At 43.6% G+C, this 17,279-nt stretch overlaps 1 protein-coding gene and 1 non-coding gene across 3 annotated transcripts in view; one reads left to right on the top strand and one right to left on the bottom strand.

Moving 5' to 3' along the window:
- The first annotated feature begins 607 nt into the window (after window positions 1-607).
- Window positions 608-714, top strand: LOC115031890. The gene has a single exon (XR_003837522.1). It is a non-coding gene; the product is annotated as a U6 spliceosomal RNA (small nuclear RNA).
- A 9,959-nt stretch (window positions 715-10,673) lies between these two features.
- Mylk3 (myosin light chain kinase 3) overlaps window positions 10,674-17,279 on the bottom strand; it is a 61,590-nt gene continuing 54,984 nt past the window's right edge. For both annotated transcript variants that reach the window (XM_029480863.1, XM_021170588.2), the window contains exons 11-13: window positions 14,939-15,091; window positions 13,548-13,680; window positions 10,674-11,890 (exon numbers count right to left, since the gene is read on the bottom strand). In XM_029480863.1, the coding sequence (XP_029336723.1) occupies window positions 11,831-11,890; window positions 13,548-13,680; window positions 14,939-15,091 (346 nt within the window). In that variant the 3' untranslated portion in view covers window positions 10,674-11,830. The remainder of the gene's footprint in view (window positions 11,891-13,547; window positions 13,681-14,938; window positions 15,092-17,279) is intronic.

Here is a 17,279-nt window from a genome sequence, read left to right on the forward strand (position 1 = left end):
GAGGTGGGCTAGGAGAAAGGCTGAAAGGGGCATCAGGAAAAAGCTAAGGGCATCCTGTCCACACAAAGAGGTGGGGTCACCAGAGAGTTATAGGTATGGTGAGAGGAGGAGGCCTAGCAAGTAGGTTGTAGTAAGACAAAGAATAATCTGGAAAGATACAGGGGAAAGGACCAGGGAGCCCTGGGTCTGAACCAAGAGTTGGAGTTGTCAGTGAATGGAATTGCGGTGAGACATGGTGCACCTGCAAGTAGATTGTTACCAGGCTGAGGGTGAGAATGGAGGACAAGCAGAATGCTACTCACCTACCTGTGTCCCTGGCAGGTGTGGCCACTGGGAGCCCCACCTAGAAAGTGTTTCCAGGTGTTGGAGGTTCACACAAAGAATGGGGATGGATTGGAAGAGAAGGCTGGGAGTGTCCACAAAGAGGAGGGAAACTGTGTCCACACCATGGTCTTGTGGAGTCCCCAGGGAATGGAGGTAGGGTGGAAGCAGGCTTATTCAGGAATGAAGATAAGACTGTAAAGATTGTGGGCTTTGTAGATGTTAAAAAGCTGCTAGTAGCATCATGTCATAGATGGCTTTGACTAAAATTAAAATGAATGATTGTGTACTCTCTTCAGAAGTACATATACTAAAACTGTCAGAATACAGAGGTTATTACCATGGACCCTGTGCAAGACTGATAGGCAAATTCATGCGATAGTTAAAGTTTGAATCTGAAAAGTACCCCAAAAGTTCATGTGTTGAAGATCTAATCTCCAATGTGGTGTTTTGAGAAGTGATTGGACCATGAGGACTTTAACTCATCAAAATATCTAATCTACGATGGGTTCTCAATTTGAAAGGGTGGTGATAGAAACTTAGAAGATGGGACTCGATCAATGGGGTTGGCATACACATGGGGATTTTAACTTGGCTTCTTTCTCCCTCTCTTTCTGTCTCTGCATCATGGCCCCCACTGGATTAGCAACTCTGCTATCTTCCCACCATGATCTCACTTCTTCAAAAAATACAACTGAACCAACCACATAGACATGAGCGCCAACAAATCTTTACCCCTTTCAGTTTTTCACATATGTTGCCAAAATGGTAGCACTCAGATGGGACAGCTCCTCATGGCTAGCTCAGCCTAATTGGTTATAGAACTGAGGACCACCAGCCCAGGGGTGGCCCAATTCACAATGGACTTGTCTCTCCTATGTCAATTACTGATTTATAATATGTTCTACAGGTTTGTCTACAGCCCTATCTTATGGAAGCAATTTCTCAGTTGAGGTTTCCTCCTCTCAAATAACTTTAGCTTGTGTCGTATTGACATAAAACTGCCATGGACAACCAACCCCTTGTCAACTTGATACACCAATACAACTATATTACAAACTTAAAAGTACCATAGCATTTACCAGTTGAAGCACTTTTAAAAAGTCTAATCTCTAAAAATACAAAATCTCTTTTCAAATCAAAAGGAAAATTCCAAAATCTTTTTTTTTTAAAGTTCATAGTAACTCAACTGTGGGCTATTATCGCGGGGATCTCTGCAAATGCCACAGCCAAAAGAGTAACAATCCTCACTAGGCCAAAAGGAAATCTGCCTCAACACAACCAGTGTTGGTTCAAACTTCGAGAGTATGACCCAAGACAGTTTATTTTAGGTATATTTAAGTACAATAAAATTTGGGGGAAAAAAAATCCCTATCGTGGGACCGTGAAAGTCAGCCTGTTTTCTGGTTGACCCTAGGTTTAAACCCCAGAGACCCAGCAGGTGTTCCCGCAAGGGACAGAAGGCTGTTTGCCACGCCCCCAGACACTAGGCTCCTGACACAAGACCTCAGCTCCATAATTCTGTGGCCATCAGTCATGTAGGGCAATGCCCCAAGCCCCTGGTATTCTGTCTGGATTCCATCCCCACAGTTACTTGGCAACAGCCAGGTATGCTCCTCCCCACAGTTACCTGGCAACAGCAGGTAGGCCGAACCACTATAAAAGGGGCTGTTTGCCCCCTCCTCCCTCTCTTACTCTCTTACTCTTCTCTCTCTCTTGCCTTCCTGCTCCCTTTCTCTCCACATCCCCTTTCCCCCTCTCTCCACGTGGCCATGGCCAGCCTCTACTTCTCTACTCTCTCCTTTTCTCGGCCGTTCTCTGCCTTTACTCCCTCTCAGCTCCCCTTTCCGCCATGACAATAAATCCATGAACTGCCTCAATGGAGCAGGTCTTTCTCTAAAGACCCACGTGTCTAATCTCCTGCATGAGGCCTCCCCCTATGCTCTCAGACACAGTCACCACCAAAACAAGCCGTCAGCTGAGCAAGCCAAGGACTCTTGCCCTGAGGGACCCAGCCGGAGCGCTCTCCTCCCCTTCTTTTCCCTTTGGCCAGGGCTGAAGTCCGTCAGCAGGCCCACACTCTGTTCTCAGCCCTTCCGACGCACCCAGTGGTGTCTGTGGTGCCCAAGAGTTCAAGACAACTCTGGCATTTCCGCAGGGACCTCAGACTGCGCTTCCCCACCCGTGGAGTGGGGTCCTGTGGCTTCTCACAGCCCGACGCCTGCCGTGTGGTGACGTGGGCCATGGGACATGTACAGTCAAACTTCTTGCATCCACCTGCATGAGCGGCCCTAGCCCTGTGGTGGGCCGGACATGGCACACCATTTTAACCCACATCCTAGTATAACACAGTCCCATGTGAACAAGAAGAAATAATTACATTGAAACTCTTGTCAAAGTACATGTCACTTCTTCCATGACAATGGGTTCTATGGATAGGATATATGTGTTATCTTAAGGACTTGGGGAGGATCTGGGGTGGTCTCAGTTATATGGATAACAACACAAAGGTCATCTAGGCTATTATCTACCTCTAGTCCTGGGTGTGGAAGCATAGAAGAGACCCTGGCCAAGAGATCCAGTGCAAGGATCACCTAAGCAATTAGCTAACTCCATTCCCAGCCTTCTGGGCAGAAAACAGGTTACACATTACTAGTTTCCCGAGAGTGAATGTGAGAATCCTTGTACTCTCCCTTCTAATTTTTTAATAGAGTCCAACATTGAATGCATTACCTCTATGGCCTAATTAATATAGACAAGTATAAGAGAATTATGCAGATCATTAATTTGACTATCAATAGTATGAGAAAAAAAATCTGACATACTAACATATGCCAGGAAACTGTAGACAACAAAGATTGTGTTTGAACAAGAAATAATTGATAGTAACTCTATTTTATAAAACTGTGGTTCTCAATCCACTATCTCCTGATTAATTTCTGCTAATATTTTTTCTTACATTGTGAACAGGTGTGGTATAACTATGAACAGTGACCTGGTGATGGTTGGTAAAAGAAAGGGACTTGTACAATTTGAAAACAGTTATGTCATTTCCACCCAAAACTTGCTTAATTAAGCATCACTGCATAGCTATCAAAAATACCTACGTAAAACAACTAACACTGTGCAAATCATCGTCAAGACAGCTTCATAAGGGCAAAGGGATTACATCATCTGTAGTCCCAGGAAAGTGCTGATGGTGACCATTTACTTTATGGAGGTAAGATGGCTACATTGAGGTCAAATGTTGACAATACTTAATAATTTATGATGTTATCAATTCAGTTATGAAAGAATTTGAAACCTGGTTTAAAGATTTCTGGTACTCCCTACTGACTAGGGTTCATAGTACTAGCAGGTACTTGACATTCTACCAGAGGAGAAAAGTAAACCCCAGTCCAGCTACAAACTCTTTGATCTACAATGGGGAGCTACCTACATGATATGCTGGTGCAATAGTGGCACAAACGTTATGGAGACAACTATCTGATTGGATTCAAGGTCCACTTCATGAGATGACACCCATGCCTGACACTGCCCAGATGTCCACGAACCTGAGACTAGACAGGCCAGACCAGGACAAATATTATTGTTCTGCTAAAAGAACATAGTAATGTAGAGGGAAGAGCTGATACTATAATCTGGTTCCCTAATTGGTTCTTGATTGTGTCCATAAAGATGGCAGAAGCCAATTTCTGGGCGAAAGGAAAGGTGGGGCTTCCAGGTCCCCGGAAAAAGAGAAGGGATGCAGAGAGAGGGGAGACTTTTTGCCTGGTTTTAGAACAGGAGGCACATACGACCATGTAAAATCTTGGGTGGCTGGTAACAGGGGCCTCGGACACTGGCAGACGGCTGGCATAGGCTAACTGATAGGGTTAGGGCAGCAGATTCTTCGCCCAGCCACTGTGTTATCTGGCTAAGTTTAAAACTGTCTAGTGTTTTCCATCCACAGCGCTAAGGAGGTCAGGAGGAGAAAGAAAGCAGCTGGGTTGGCTGTTGACAAGCTTAGCAAAGCTGGCCGGGAGGAATGGGCAAATTGGAAGTGAGGCCGGTGGCAGCTGATCTGGGAGCTAAACCGGGAGATGTCAGAGCACAGAAAGGAGGTAACGTGGGATGGCGGGAGCTTAATCTCGGAGCTAAACCGAAAGCCTGGCCCTGGGGGAAAGGAGGAAGCATGTTTTAAAACTACATGCTACATAGCAATAACATGACTCCTAATGGGATTCTGTTACACCCACAGATGAGTGTCTCACTCAGCCATCATCAGAGAAGCTTCCTCTTGTAGTAGACGAAAGCTAACAATGCAAAGACCCACAACTGGACAGTGTGAAGGAAGTGAGAGACCTTGGAACACTCAGTCCTCAGGGCTCAGGGAACTAGGTGGAAGAGGAGGAAGAAGTATTGTAAGAGCCCGTGGGGATGGAGGACACCCAAGGAAACAAAAAAGACTCTAAAAAGACTCTCTAAAATTTAGAGTCTAAATGGAGCACTATATCATTAGAACTAATACATGCAGATTTTTTTTTTTTGCTTATCTGTGAAGGTAGATATCATAAAATTATGTACAGACTTTTTCTTTTTCTTTTTTTCTTTTTTTTTTTTTTTGGTTTTTTCGAGACAGGGTTTCTCTGTGTAGCCCTGGCTGTCCTGGAACTCACTTTGTAGACCAGGCTGGCCTCGAACTCAGAAATCCGCCTGCCTCTGCCACCCAAGTGCTGGGATTAAAGGTGTGTGCCACTACACCCGGCTTTTTTTTTTTTTTCAGACTTTTTCTCATCAGCTCTCATTAGTGTCTGTGTGTTTAATATGAGTTCAAGAGAATTCTTCATTCAACATGGCCCATGAGAACCTAAAGAGTAGACTACCCTACCTAGATCTAGAAGTCAGTTATGCTTTGCTTCCTTTGCTGCTATGACTGTGGCCAAGGTTTCCCATTGGTCACTTTCTTAATTCTCTGCTTCAAGATATCAGCCTCACCCCCCCCCTCCCCAGTTTTTACATTTTCAACTCCTCTGCGGAGTTTTCTAAGCCTTGAGGGGTTGATATGCATATACAATTATGTTTTTCTCTTTAAGCCCGAGTATTGGGATGCTGTTCCAAAACACTGGTGAAGACCACAGTAACAGCACCTGCCCCCAATACTTTGACTAGTTAGAAACCAACTGGAACAAGAACTTCTCTTCACCAAACTCTTGCTGGTGTATGCAATGATGTCAGCATTTGGAGGCTGATTATGGGATGGATCCCCGGGTATGGCAGTCTCTAGATGGTCCATCCTTTCGTCACAAGGCCCCCAATGGAGGAGCTCCTCGGTGTTCCCCCGCCGGGTCCGCCCCCCACCCCCCGCCGCGGTTTCCCGCTGGGCGTCTCACCTCGGCGGGCGCCTAGCAGCTGACCTAGAACTGGTGCGGAACAGGGAGACTGTTTAAAACAAACATCGCGAAGGCCCGAGGTGGGTGTTGACGCGCTGTGATTTCTGCCCAGTGCTCTGAATGTCAAAGTGAAGAAATTCAATGAAGCGTGGGTAAACGGCGGGAGTTAACTATGACTCTCTTAAAGTAGCCAAATGCCTCGTCATCTAATTAGTGACGCGCATGAATGGATGAACGAGATTCCCACTGTCCCTACCTACTATCCAGCGAAATCACAGCCAAGGGAACGGGCTTGGCGGAATCAGCTGGGAAAGAAGACCCTGTTGAGCTTGACTCTAGTCTGGCAAGAGCTAAAGGAGCTGAAGGGGTCTGCAACCCTCTAGGTGGAACAACAATATGAACTAACCAGTACCCCCAGAACTCGTGTCTCTAGCTGCATATGTAGCAGGAGATGGCCTAGTCGGCCACCCCTTGGTCGTGCAAACTTTATATGCCTCAGTACAGGGGAACGCCAGGGCCAAGAAGTGGGAGTGGGTGGGTAGGGGAGTGGGGGGTGGATGGTAAGGGGGACTTTTGGGATAACATTTGAAATGTAAATGAAGAAAATACCTAATTAAATAATAAAAAAAAAAGAACTTCACAGCTGAATGCAGCAGCAGTATATGGGTGTAAGCACACATGTTTAGAGGACAATTTAATGATAATTTTCATCTAAGCTAACATTCCTCATCAGGACCCAAGTGTTTCCTAGCCACAGGGTTTTGCCCTGTTTTACAAGAAGATGAATGGGGTGCTTCCTATGAAGTGGGCTTTAATTCTACTGGAAAACTTATTGTACCTTCAATGGTTGTATCATTACAATGTTAAAGGGCACATCTTGCCTGGCATGGTGATAGCCTAACACATAGGTTCCACAGCTTAGCAAGATGGTTGGTGACAATTCAGCAGCCCATATAGCCCTGTTCTGCATTAGAAATGCCAGCCAGTTAGAAACTCAGCTCCAGAGGGGCGGTGGTGGTGCACGCCTTTAATCCCAGCACTTGGGNGGCAGAGGCAGGCAGATTTCTGAGTTCAAGGCCAACCTGGTCTACAAAGTGAGTTCCAGGACAGCCAGGGCTATACAGAGAAACCCTGTCTCAAAAAATAAACAAACAAACAAACAGCATGTGGGTTCTTCAGTAATAAAATTGTTTCTCTAGACAAACATCAAGTACACAGGAAAAGAATAGCAGAAATCAAATAGACACAATGTGAGCTGGAGAGATGACTCAGCAGTTAAGAGCAGTGACTGCTTTTCTAAAGGTCCTAAGTTCAATTCCCAGCAACCATGGTGGCTCACAACCATCTGTAATGGGATATAATGCCCTCTTCTGGTGTGTCTAAAGTCAACCACAGCGTACTCAGAAAAAGAAAAAGAAAAAGAAAAAGAAAAAAAGAAAAAGAAAAAGAAAAAGAAAAAGAAAAAGAAAAAGAAAAAAAGAAAAAGAAAAAGAAAAAGAAAAAGAAAAGGAAAAAGAAAAAGAAAAAGAAAAGAAGGAAAAGAAATAGACACAATGTTTTCTCGAGACCTGCCCAGCCCAACACAAAAACTATTTAAAACAGACTTATTAAATGTTTTTTAATAAATAAGGGGCTGGAGAGATGGCTCAATGATTAAAAACCACTAACTGCTCTTCCAGAGGTCCTGAGTTCAATTCCCAGCAATCACATGGTGGCCCACAATTATCTGTAGTGGGATCTAATGTCCTCTTCTGGTGTGTCTGAAGACATCTCTAGTGTACTCATAAATAAAATAAATAAATCTTTTAAAAAATATTTTAAATATAGTTAATCCAGTGACAAAACTAATTTTCTAATTTTAACTAAGTGTAAAAATGGATACCTCATTTGATTATTAGAAAAAGTTCTAAGTATGTTGCAAGGTATTTGACTGTATGAGTTCATTTCCTACAGTATAGTTTATGAACTTTCCATATAGATTCTATCTAATAAAAGCATAGCATCTGAACTGGTTGTAAGTATAAATTACACGTCACATTTTGGAGACTTAATATGAGCAGAAACAATATAAATATTTGGCACATGGGGTCAAATTATTGATGTTAATTTAAATGGATATTTTAGAGGAACGATTACGAAGATCAAACAGTGTGTCACTTCTTTTGCATTTCTATTGGGCAAGCTTCTCTGGATCAGCATGGCAACCTGTGTGTCATCACTAAGTGCCCTAAGTTCCGTTATCCTAGATAGAACTCAAAAGATCCCCGCTGGAGACTACTCTTAAACCTTTTCCCAGGAAGAGGCCTGATACTTTGCCAGATCCTTTACTGCATCGCTAAGATTGTGCTCAGAATCCTGCTTCAGCTGTTCATTCATGGTCATCTTGGAGCAAGGCTTTACATGGTGGCTTTCTGTCGAGAACTGCCGTTAAACGGGGCAGAAAGCAAACCCTCAAACCCAGTGGAAAGGTTCTAACACTTTTTATTTATTCATAAACAGCAATAAGCAAATAAATGGCAAAATGGGCCCGTACTCGTTCAGACACGCACTCCTCACTAACCTTTCCTGTCTGACAGGTGTGGCCTGGCTTGGGCAGAGCACAGGTGAGTGAGACTTGATGTTTCCTGCTTTTCGGTTCCACTGGAGTTAGACCGCCGCAGTGCAGGCTTTGTCGTCTGAGTGGCAGGCATTCCCTTGGATGTTTGTGTGGGATCCACTCGGATTGTTTCTCGGCACGATGTTGTCTCCGTTGGGCCCTCAGGAATTGAGCGATTTTGCCATTCCAGACTGGAGTTTTTAAGCTAAATTCAGCCAAATACAACTAGGGCGTTTCATACATGACTTTATGGGCTTCTTCATCACCTGCACCCACACATGCTCTCCATGGCTTGGTTATCTGGGGCAGCGGGTGAGGTCTGTGGTATTGCCTCACCGTGGGCTCAGGTGGTGGGCATAAGTTGTTCTTATCACTCGCACTCACTCTGGGGCAGCGAGTGCAGCCTCTCTGGCGGCTTGGGGAAAATGCCTGCTGAGGCCATGTGTTCTTTACACACTGGAAGTCTCAGCATCCTGACGAGAGCTAGCATTGCTGAGGAAGAACCTCTCTGTCTCAGCAGTAGAATAACTTTCCTGTCTGCACCCAGGCTTTCTGCCATAAAGTCTTTAATGTGTGTGTGTGGGGGAGGGGGGGGTCGAGGATAAGCAAGCTGTGAAACTAAAATCTAAGTCACAAGACACTGAAAGTGCTGGGATCTGGGAGGCTGGAGAGAAATCTCAGTGGATAAACTCCTTGTCATGAAACTCAGTCCCCAACACCCACACAAGAACCTGTAATCCCAGCAGAGACAAGAGCACCCCTGGGGGTTTTGGCCACCAATCTAGCCAAAGCAGGAAGCAAAGAACAATTGAGGGAGACACTCAACACTGACCTCTGACCTCTAGCCCCCATGGAAACATGCACACATGTGTAAATGCACACACAACACACACACACACACACACACACACACACACACACGGTACTAGGAATACTACACACAAGTAAGAAATAAGGGAATTAGAATGGTTTGGTTTTGAGTAATATCCTTTTAAACCACTTTTCAAGTTGGCAAAGTATTTAAATGCACACAGGAAGTTGGCAATGTGTTAGTTGCTCGCCACATTGAGAACTGACATCTCTGTGGACCAATAGCAGTGCACACCACAGTGATTACACATACTTCCTTCTAAAAATGTCTATTATGACTATCCACAGACTGTAGAGGGTAACAATTTTCCTCCATTCCTCTGTGATGGGTCGTTTCTGAGTTTCTATCAGAAAGCTGGACAGTAGTTACCTTTTTCTTTTATACAATGTTAATCAGTATCCGAACTTACAGTACTAGAAATTCATAACCAAGAAAGGGGATGTCAGAATGGATAGGAATTAAAAGAACAGCTAGGGCATATCAAGTTTTAAAAGCACATTAAAAAAATTTTTTTAAAGATTTATTTGTTTGGTTGGTTTTTTGTTGTTGTTGTTTTTGTTTTTGTTTTTTTGTTTTTTTGTTTTTTTGTTTTTTTGTTTTTGTTTTGTTTTGTTTTTTTGAGACAGGGTTTCTCTGTATAACCCTGGCTGTCCTGGAACTCACTTTGTAGACCAGGCTGGCCTCGAACTCAGAAATCTGCCTGCCTCTGCCTCCCAAATGCTGGGATCAAAGGTGTATGCCACCACCGCCCGGCTTTTTTTTTTTTGTTGTTGTTGTTGTTGTTATATGTAAGTACACTGTATCTGTCCTCAGACACACCAGAAGAGGACATTAGATCTCATTATGGATGGTTGTGAGCCACTATGGCTGGGATTTGAACTCAGGACCTCTGGAAAAGCAGTCAGTGCTCTTAACTGCTAAGCCATCTCATCAGCCCAAAAGCACATTTAAAAGAAGCAAATTTGGTCATAGAGATTGATAGGTTTTAAATTTTCAAATAATACTAGAGAAAGGTAGGCTGATACTGTTTTTTGTTTTTTTTTGTTTTTTTTTTTTATGGTCTCAAACTTGTAATCCTCCTGTCTCAGACTTTTGAGTGTTGGAATTGCATATATAGCCACTATACCTGGCTGATGTTTTATGCACACCTCTATGTGTAAGTGTGTGTGTGTGTGCATGTGCACATATGTTTCCCAAGACAAGAGTTCATCTGTGTAGCCCCTGGCTATCCTAGAACTCATTCTGTAAACCAGACTGGACTCAAACTCACAGAGATCTATCTGCTTCTGCCTCACAGGACTAAAGGCATGCATCACCACTGCCTGAACAATGTTGATTGTTAAAAGAGAAGTTAAAACATACTTAAGGGTTGCTCTCCTCACATATTCTAAGAGCAGAGATCCTAAATTAGTCATAATTCTAGGAATTCTTGACACTGGAAGTCTTTGCACTGGAAAAAACAATGGATAGCATGCCTTTCCTTGCAAAAGAATCTACTGAGTTCTGTTTTAAATGATATTTTTTATTCTTTGAACACTCCATACATTAATACATGCATATTGATCATATCCGTCTACCTGCTTCCAACTGTCCCTAATGTCCTGCCCCATCCCCCCCCCCACCTACGTGTACTCTTTCTCTTTAATTTTTGCTATTAGTTAACCTCCCTAGATAATTAGTACTGCCATGGCACATGGGTATGTAGCATCCACTGGGGCATGAACATCTACTGCTAGAGGCTGAAGGAAAACGATTCTCCCTGCCTCATCAGCCATCAGTTGCCAGTAGCTCCACCAGTAGGGGTGGGCCTCAGGAGTTTCCTCCCATCCTCATTGGAATTTTGACCAACTTGATCTTGTGCAGGTAGCCACAGATGCCGTGAGTTGATGCCTACAAAAGCCATGTCATGTCTTAACGACATCTTGTAGGACTCATCTTCATCTACCAACTCTTACATTCTTTCTGCCCCTTCTTCTGAGACGCTCCCTGAGCCTTGCACAGGGGGAACTGACTCACCCAGAGCTGAGTGCATAGTTTGCATTTTGATCAATTCTGAGTCTTTGCACTATTACCACTGTAAAAGGAGACTTCTTTCACTAAAGTAGCAAGCAGCTCAAATCTACTGACTCCTTTAAAAATATATTTTATTAATTCTTTAAGAATTTTATACAATATGTTTCAGTCATACTCATCCCCCACTGTTGGACCTAATTCCTCCCTCTTCATACCTCCCTCCCTACTGGCTTCTTTAATCATGGCAAGTTTAGAATTCAAATTTGACCAAAAGCCAAGTAGGATTTCCCTGTCCATCCTGAGCGTGCCTGCTCTTATTACCAAAAGGAAGGGGGCGGGGGCGGGGGGGGGGGGAAGCAGCAATGAGACCTGCTAACCTTATGAGGCAGAAAAACATTCCTAGGGCTTTTAATAAAAACACTTTCACCTACAAGAAGAGCAACAATGTAGCCTGTTTCCTTGCTTTCTGCCTTTTCCTTTTCTTTCCCCTTTTCTTCTTTTCTTTCTTGCCTGCTTCCTTCCATCATTCTTTGCAAAATAAGAAAAATCAATAATAGCAAAGCGCCAATCTGCGTAAAATCTTGAGTAATCTCTTCATATTACCACTTCGTGTTGCCTCAAGAATTCCCAGGCCCAGTGGAGCAGCAGAGTTGAAGATTAGGGACACGTTGGAAATTTCCTTAGCCTGTTGACTGCAGTCACCACGTGGAAATGTTTCTTGAAGTAAAAAGGGGGAGGGAGAAAAAGAAAAAGCACATTTTTATATCGAGTACTTAAGAAAGGATGGAAAGACAAGTCTAGGCACTTGGGCTTATTCACATCTACGCGGGAATGGTGGGTCTCTGAGGTGGGTCTCTGGCTTCTGAGCTTTCTCTTGGGCTCTTTTCCTTCTTTGTTTTGTCCAATTCCAATGTGTTAGTTTCTGTTTTGTCTTGTCATATTGTATTATCTTTCAGAAGCCTAGTTTTTGTTTGCTTAGTTGGTTTGGTTTGGTTTCTCTGTGTAGCCCTAGCTGACCTGGAACTCACTCTGTAGACCAGGCTAGCCTCAAACTCACAGAGATCCGCCTGCCTCTGATTCCTGGGTGCTGGGATTAAAGGTGTGGGTCAATACTTGTTGGTTTTCTAATGAGAGGCAGAAAGGGGGTGGGTCCAGATGGGAGGAGGAGGAGAAGCTGTGGGTAGGAGAGGGAAGGGAATCTGTAACAGGGATATATCGTGTGAGGAAAAACATCTATTGTCAATAAAAGGAAAAACAAACAAGCAAACAAACAAAAAAAAAATACCTGATACTCTATAGGGGTACCAGGTTTCCAGAATAACTGAAAGTCACATTCTGGGACATGATTGAGAAGAAAAATGTTATTCTGCCCTTTAAAGTGGAAAGTAGAGCTCTCTAGAACATATTTTAAAATTGTGACTCATAAATCATTAGTGGGTCATCAAATTTAACGTATGCACTAGAAAGAGCTCTAAACAAAAGCCAATGGCATAGGAAAGAAAAAAGGCTGTCCTGCACTACTGAAGTAAAATGCCTGCTTCACACGACTGAAGGAAAGCTCCCAAGGAAAGAGGCTTGGGTTTCATTGTCTGTTTCTGAGTTGGGGGAGGGAGTTATGTGGGGGTCTTCTTATTGTCTATTTGTTTGTTTTATGCTGAGGTTTGAACCAAGAGCTTCACACGTACTGAGTACACGCTGAGCCCAGCACAAAAGCCTATTGATTTTCCCCCCATGGGGATATAAGTCAACACCAAAATTTTGGGGAGCTGGTTCCCTGGGAAACAATTGTTGTTAAGGTAGATTCCATGTTAATGGTACCAAACAAATCCTTGGTGAACAACACTTAAAAGCTTTGAAGTTTAGGTTTGGTATGGCTTTCCTAGGAAGTCTTACTTTCTAAAATGGGATAGGAGCAAGTCCCAAAGCTACATACAGCTAAGCATAGGTCCTCCAAACTGTCATCACTGAGAATAGATTCTCAGTTTCATCCTGGTACTTCAAGAATTCGGACAACTATGGACCACATCACTTTTATACCATTGGTTTCCCTTCTGAGGCATTTTTTATTTGTTTGTTTGTTTGTTTGTTTGTTTAGAACCTGGTCTCACTATGTAATTCTGTCTGTCCTGGAACTTGGTATGTAGACTATGCTAGTCTTGAACTCATAGTGATCTGCTTCTCAGAGTCCTAGGATTAAAGGTGTACATTATCACCCCCCCCCCAGACCCATGGCATCTTTTAATCAAACCAGCAGCTATGACACAAGAGAGAAATCTTTCCTTTAAATAATCCTTATATTTAGAATCCACGTATGAGGAAAAACTTGGCTGTAGTTCTTTCAAATGCAGTTTTTACTGAAGGAAAACCAAAATACCTTCCATTTACTCTGAGCCATATATTTCTGCAGCAGTTGTTGGGATCTGAGGCGAACGTTGGAGCCCGAGGCTTTGGCAGGCAGGTGATTTAACCACTCGTGTTTCAGGCACTGTGTGGCGCTCATCCTACAGCTGTGGAGTCAAACATCAGTATATTGAGTTGAGCTTGTCTTTGTGAGTTGTCTAAACGTCTGTTCTGTTGGGTGAAAAGTCTGAGTCTCTGGTTCATCGTTCTGGCAGATTCATGCCACGCTCTCAAACCTCCCCTCCTTACAGGAGCCAGTGAAATCTATCAGTAAAAAGTTCCCTGACCTCCAGAAGATTGTGACCTAGTGACTCGCCACTGCCTCCCACAGGGGGCTGGGAAGCTAAGGCAGAACAATGGAAGGCCAGCTGCTACTAGAATTGCTCTTAGGAGAACATGATACTTGAACAAAATCCATTTCTCCTGGAGGAGTAGAGCAGCAGCCAGCTCATCTGAATTACAGGTTGAGTTTCCTCACTCAGAAAGATTTTACAGTAAGAAACTGAAGATCCATGAGCACTGAGCTGTCCTGAAGCCTGGATGCTTGGGCCTTTCTCCTGGGGTGTACTTTTGTGTCCATTTCCAATTATTTCATGTCTGTGTATCAAGAAAACCTCAATGGCTCAATCTATGACTTTCATAAAGTTCCATGTGTTGGCCGGTTTTAAGTCAACTTGAAACAAGCTAGGGTCATTTCAAAGGAGTGAACCTCAACTGAGAAAATGTCTTCATAAGTCGGGCTGTGGACAAGCCTGTAGGGCCTTTTCTTGATTAGTGATTGATGTGGGAGTGCCCAGCCTATTGTGGGTGGTGCATCAGCTATCCCTGGGTTGGTGGTCCTGGCTTCTATTAAAAAAAAAAAAAAAAAAAAAAAAGCAGGCTGAGCAAGTCAGTAAGCAGCATCCCTCCATGGCCTCTGCATCAGCTCCTGCCTCCAGGTTCCTGCCCTCACTGCTTTTGATGATGAACTGTTATACAGAACTGTGAATGAAATAAACCCTTTCCTCCCCATGTTGCTTTTGGTCATGGTGTCTCATCACAGCAGAAATCACCCTAAGACTTTGTTGAAGTCTAAGAATGCCTTTGTGACCAAGAAATGAAGTACTCAGACCTGTATTCCAAGGCTGACATCTACATACCTCAACTTTTTTCAGCATTAGCTTATTATAAGTGATAACCTGGAAATAAAACTCATTTGTAATATAACTCTTCTAAGACTCTGCTGTCTAGCTGCTGCTCATTTTAATATTCCAAGCAAATAAAAGACTAAGAAATCCCTCAGGAAGAAAGAATTCAGCATACCAGCTCAGCACGCAGATCAGGGCCCATTATAATGGCCAATGAATGACCAGCAACTAAAAATACCTCTTCTCTTTGACCAGTAACCGGGAAACAAAGTCCTTGGCTTCCTCCGACAGCCCTTTGAAGGTATCAGCATCGAAATCCCAGCTGCAGTTCACAATAAAATTCATGGTCTCTGCATCTGTCTCCCCTAGAAATGGGGACAAACCACTGAGTCTATGGAGAAGAGAAAGGACCATGAGTATATCACAAGCTCAACTTCTGTAACTGCTCCATTGCATAAATTGGCTTTGCATGTTCTCATGAAGGTGGGAGATGAGGGAGAGGACATTTTGAACAATCTCCTATCTCATGCAGCTCTTTCCTTAGCTCTACAGCAATGGTTCTCAACCTTCCTAATGCCACCATTTAATATAGTTGCTCATGTTGTAGTGACCCAACCATAAAATTATTTTCATTGTTATTTCATAACTGTAATTTCACTACTGTTATGAATTACAATGTAAATATCTGCATCTTCTGATGGTCTTAGGTGACCTCTGGAAAAAGGTTATTCCACCCCCAAAGGGGTCAAAACCCACAGGTTGAGAACCACTTCTCTAGAGTAACTGTAAAGTGTATTCTAACACAATGTGTCCACTAATCAAGTGTGTATTTACTGATTTTTGCTGTTGTTTGAGACAGGATTCTCTAGTTATCCCTGGGTGTGCAGAAATTCACTATTATAACAGACCTGGCTGGACTTGAACTCAGAGAAATCCTTGGGCCTCTGCCTCCTGAGTGTTTGGGATTAAAGGCACCAGCCACCATGTTCAGTGTGTATATTTATTTTAAAACAGCTTTCTATTTCTCTGATTCAGGCTCTAATAGATACTATTGTCCTTCAAGCCCATGAAATATTAGCTTTACTGGGCTCAGGCTAAGGCAGAGAGGCAAGATAACCTCCGTGACTGACTAAGGCTTTAAACTTTCTTTGCAGGATATAGCCAACACAAAGCCTTTTATAGTCCCTGGGGGCTGTCAAAGAAAGCTAGCTAAGCATGGGTGTATGAATGAGCCAAAAACAGCATTCCTCTGTGGTTTCCACTTCAAGTTCCTTGAGTTCCTGCCCTGCCCTTCCTCAGTGTTGGCAGTATCTGAACCTCTGTCCTCCCATAAGTTGCTTCCGTCTGAGTCTTATCACAGCGACAAGAATGAAACTAGACCAGGGTTAAGAAAATAGCTCAGGAAATCTAGTCAGAGAGAGAGAAGGGGCCACTCTCTGACATAATCACACAACACTGTAATGTATCTCTTCTCTGACTGGTACCCAGTACCTGTATCTCTTTGCTTGATGTCTTTCCAACTGAAGCTTGTTTTTATCACCCAGAAATATCAGGAAATTGACTCAGGCCCCACACTTAAGAACAACCCACAAAGAAGAAAGAACTGCTAGGAACCAACTCTTTCACCCCTCTGATAAAATAGCTCTGAGAGGTGTTCTGCAATGGATTCCAGAGTTTCCCAGCCTTGCACATGTGTATTTCCCTTCTGTGCTATAACAAGTTATCCTCAATATTTGGGGCTCCTCCCAGCACTTCTCATCCTAACCCCAACCCTAAACCTTCCCTCCCAGGGGCTTGGCTTCTCTTCCCTACGTAACTTAGCCATTTTGACTTCATGTTCTCTTGGCTTGGCTCCTGGCTTCTCTCTTGACTCTCTTTGTTGCCTTGTGCTTTCTTAGTCTCTTGGCTCGCTTTTGGCCTCTTAGTCTGTGGCTTCTCTCTTGGTCCACTTGCCCCCACCATTCCTCTTTTGCCTCCCCACCCCTACTCATGGTTCAGTTCAGTCTAGACTCTTCCAGATGCCTCTGGCTGTGCTCTACCTCATATCTGCAATGACACCTTTCTCAATTATACTTAGGAGCAGACATGTCCCCATTTTCATTCTTCTGATGCTGAAACCACAAGATTGGTATAAATGAACTCCCTTCCAAGAACTTGGTCTCTTCTAACCAAGCTGCTGATTTGACTCTCCTGAGATCATTTGCTACCACCTACCATATTTGACTCCAAATTCTAGAGTCCACCCCCTCAGCTGTTTCTTCCCTCCACCTGCTCCAACTGTATCTGTCTCTCCTTGCCTATTCTGTAAGTATCCTTTCTCTGGTTTGGAGTCTCCTACACTTTCTGGCATGCCCACCACATGGGCATCTCTCTACTAAGAAACCCCCTACACCCTCTGGAACCCACCATGCCTCTCCCAGTCCACCTTCAGCAGTTTTCTCCTCCATCTGTTCTAATCACTCATCGCTCCTCTTCTTTTTGGTAAGTGTCATCCCAGAGCTACCTGCTTTGTCTGCTATTACTACAAAAGCCATACTGATATGCTGGAAAGCTCCTCTTGCTCTTCTGGGCCTCTAATA

The sequence above is a fragment of the Mus caroli genome, chromosome 8 (genome assembly GCF_900094665.2).
Source record: "Mus caroli chromosome 8, CAROLI_EIJ_v1.1, whole genome shotgun sequence".
Classification (NCBI taxonomy): domain Eukaryota; kingdom Metazoa; phylum Chordata; class Mammalia; order Rodentia; family Muridae; genus Mus; species Mus caroli.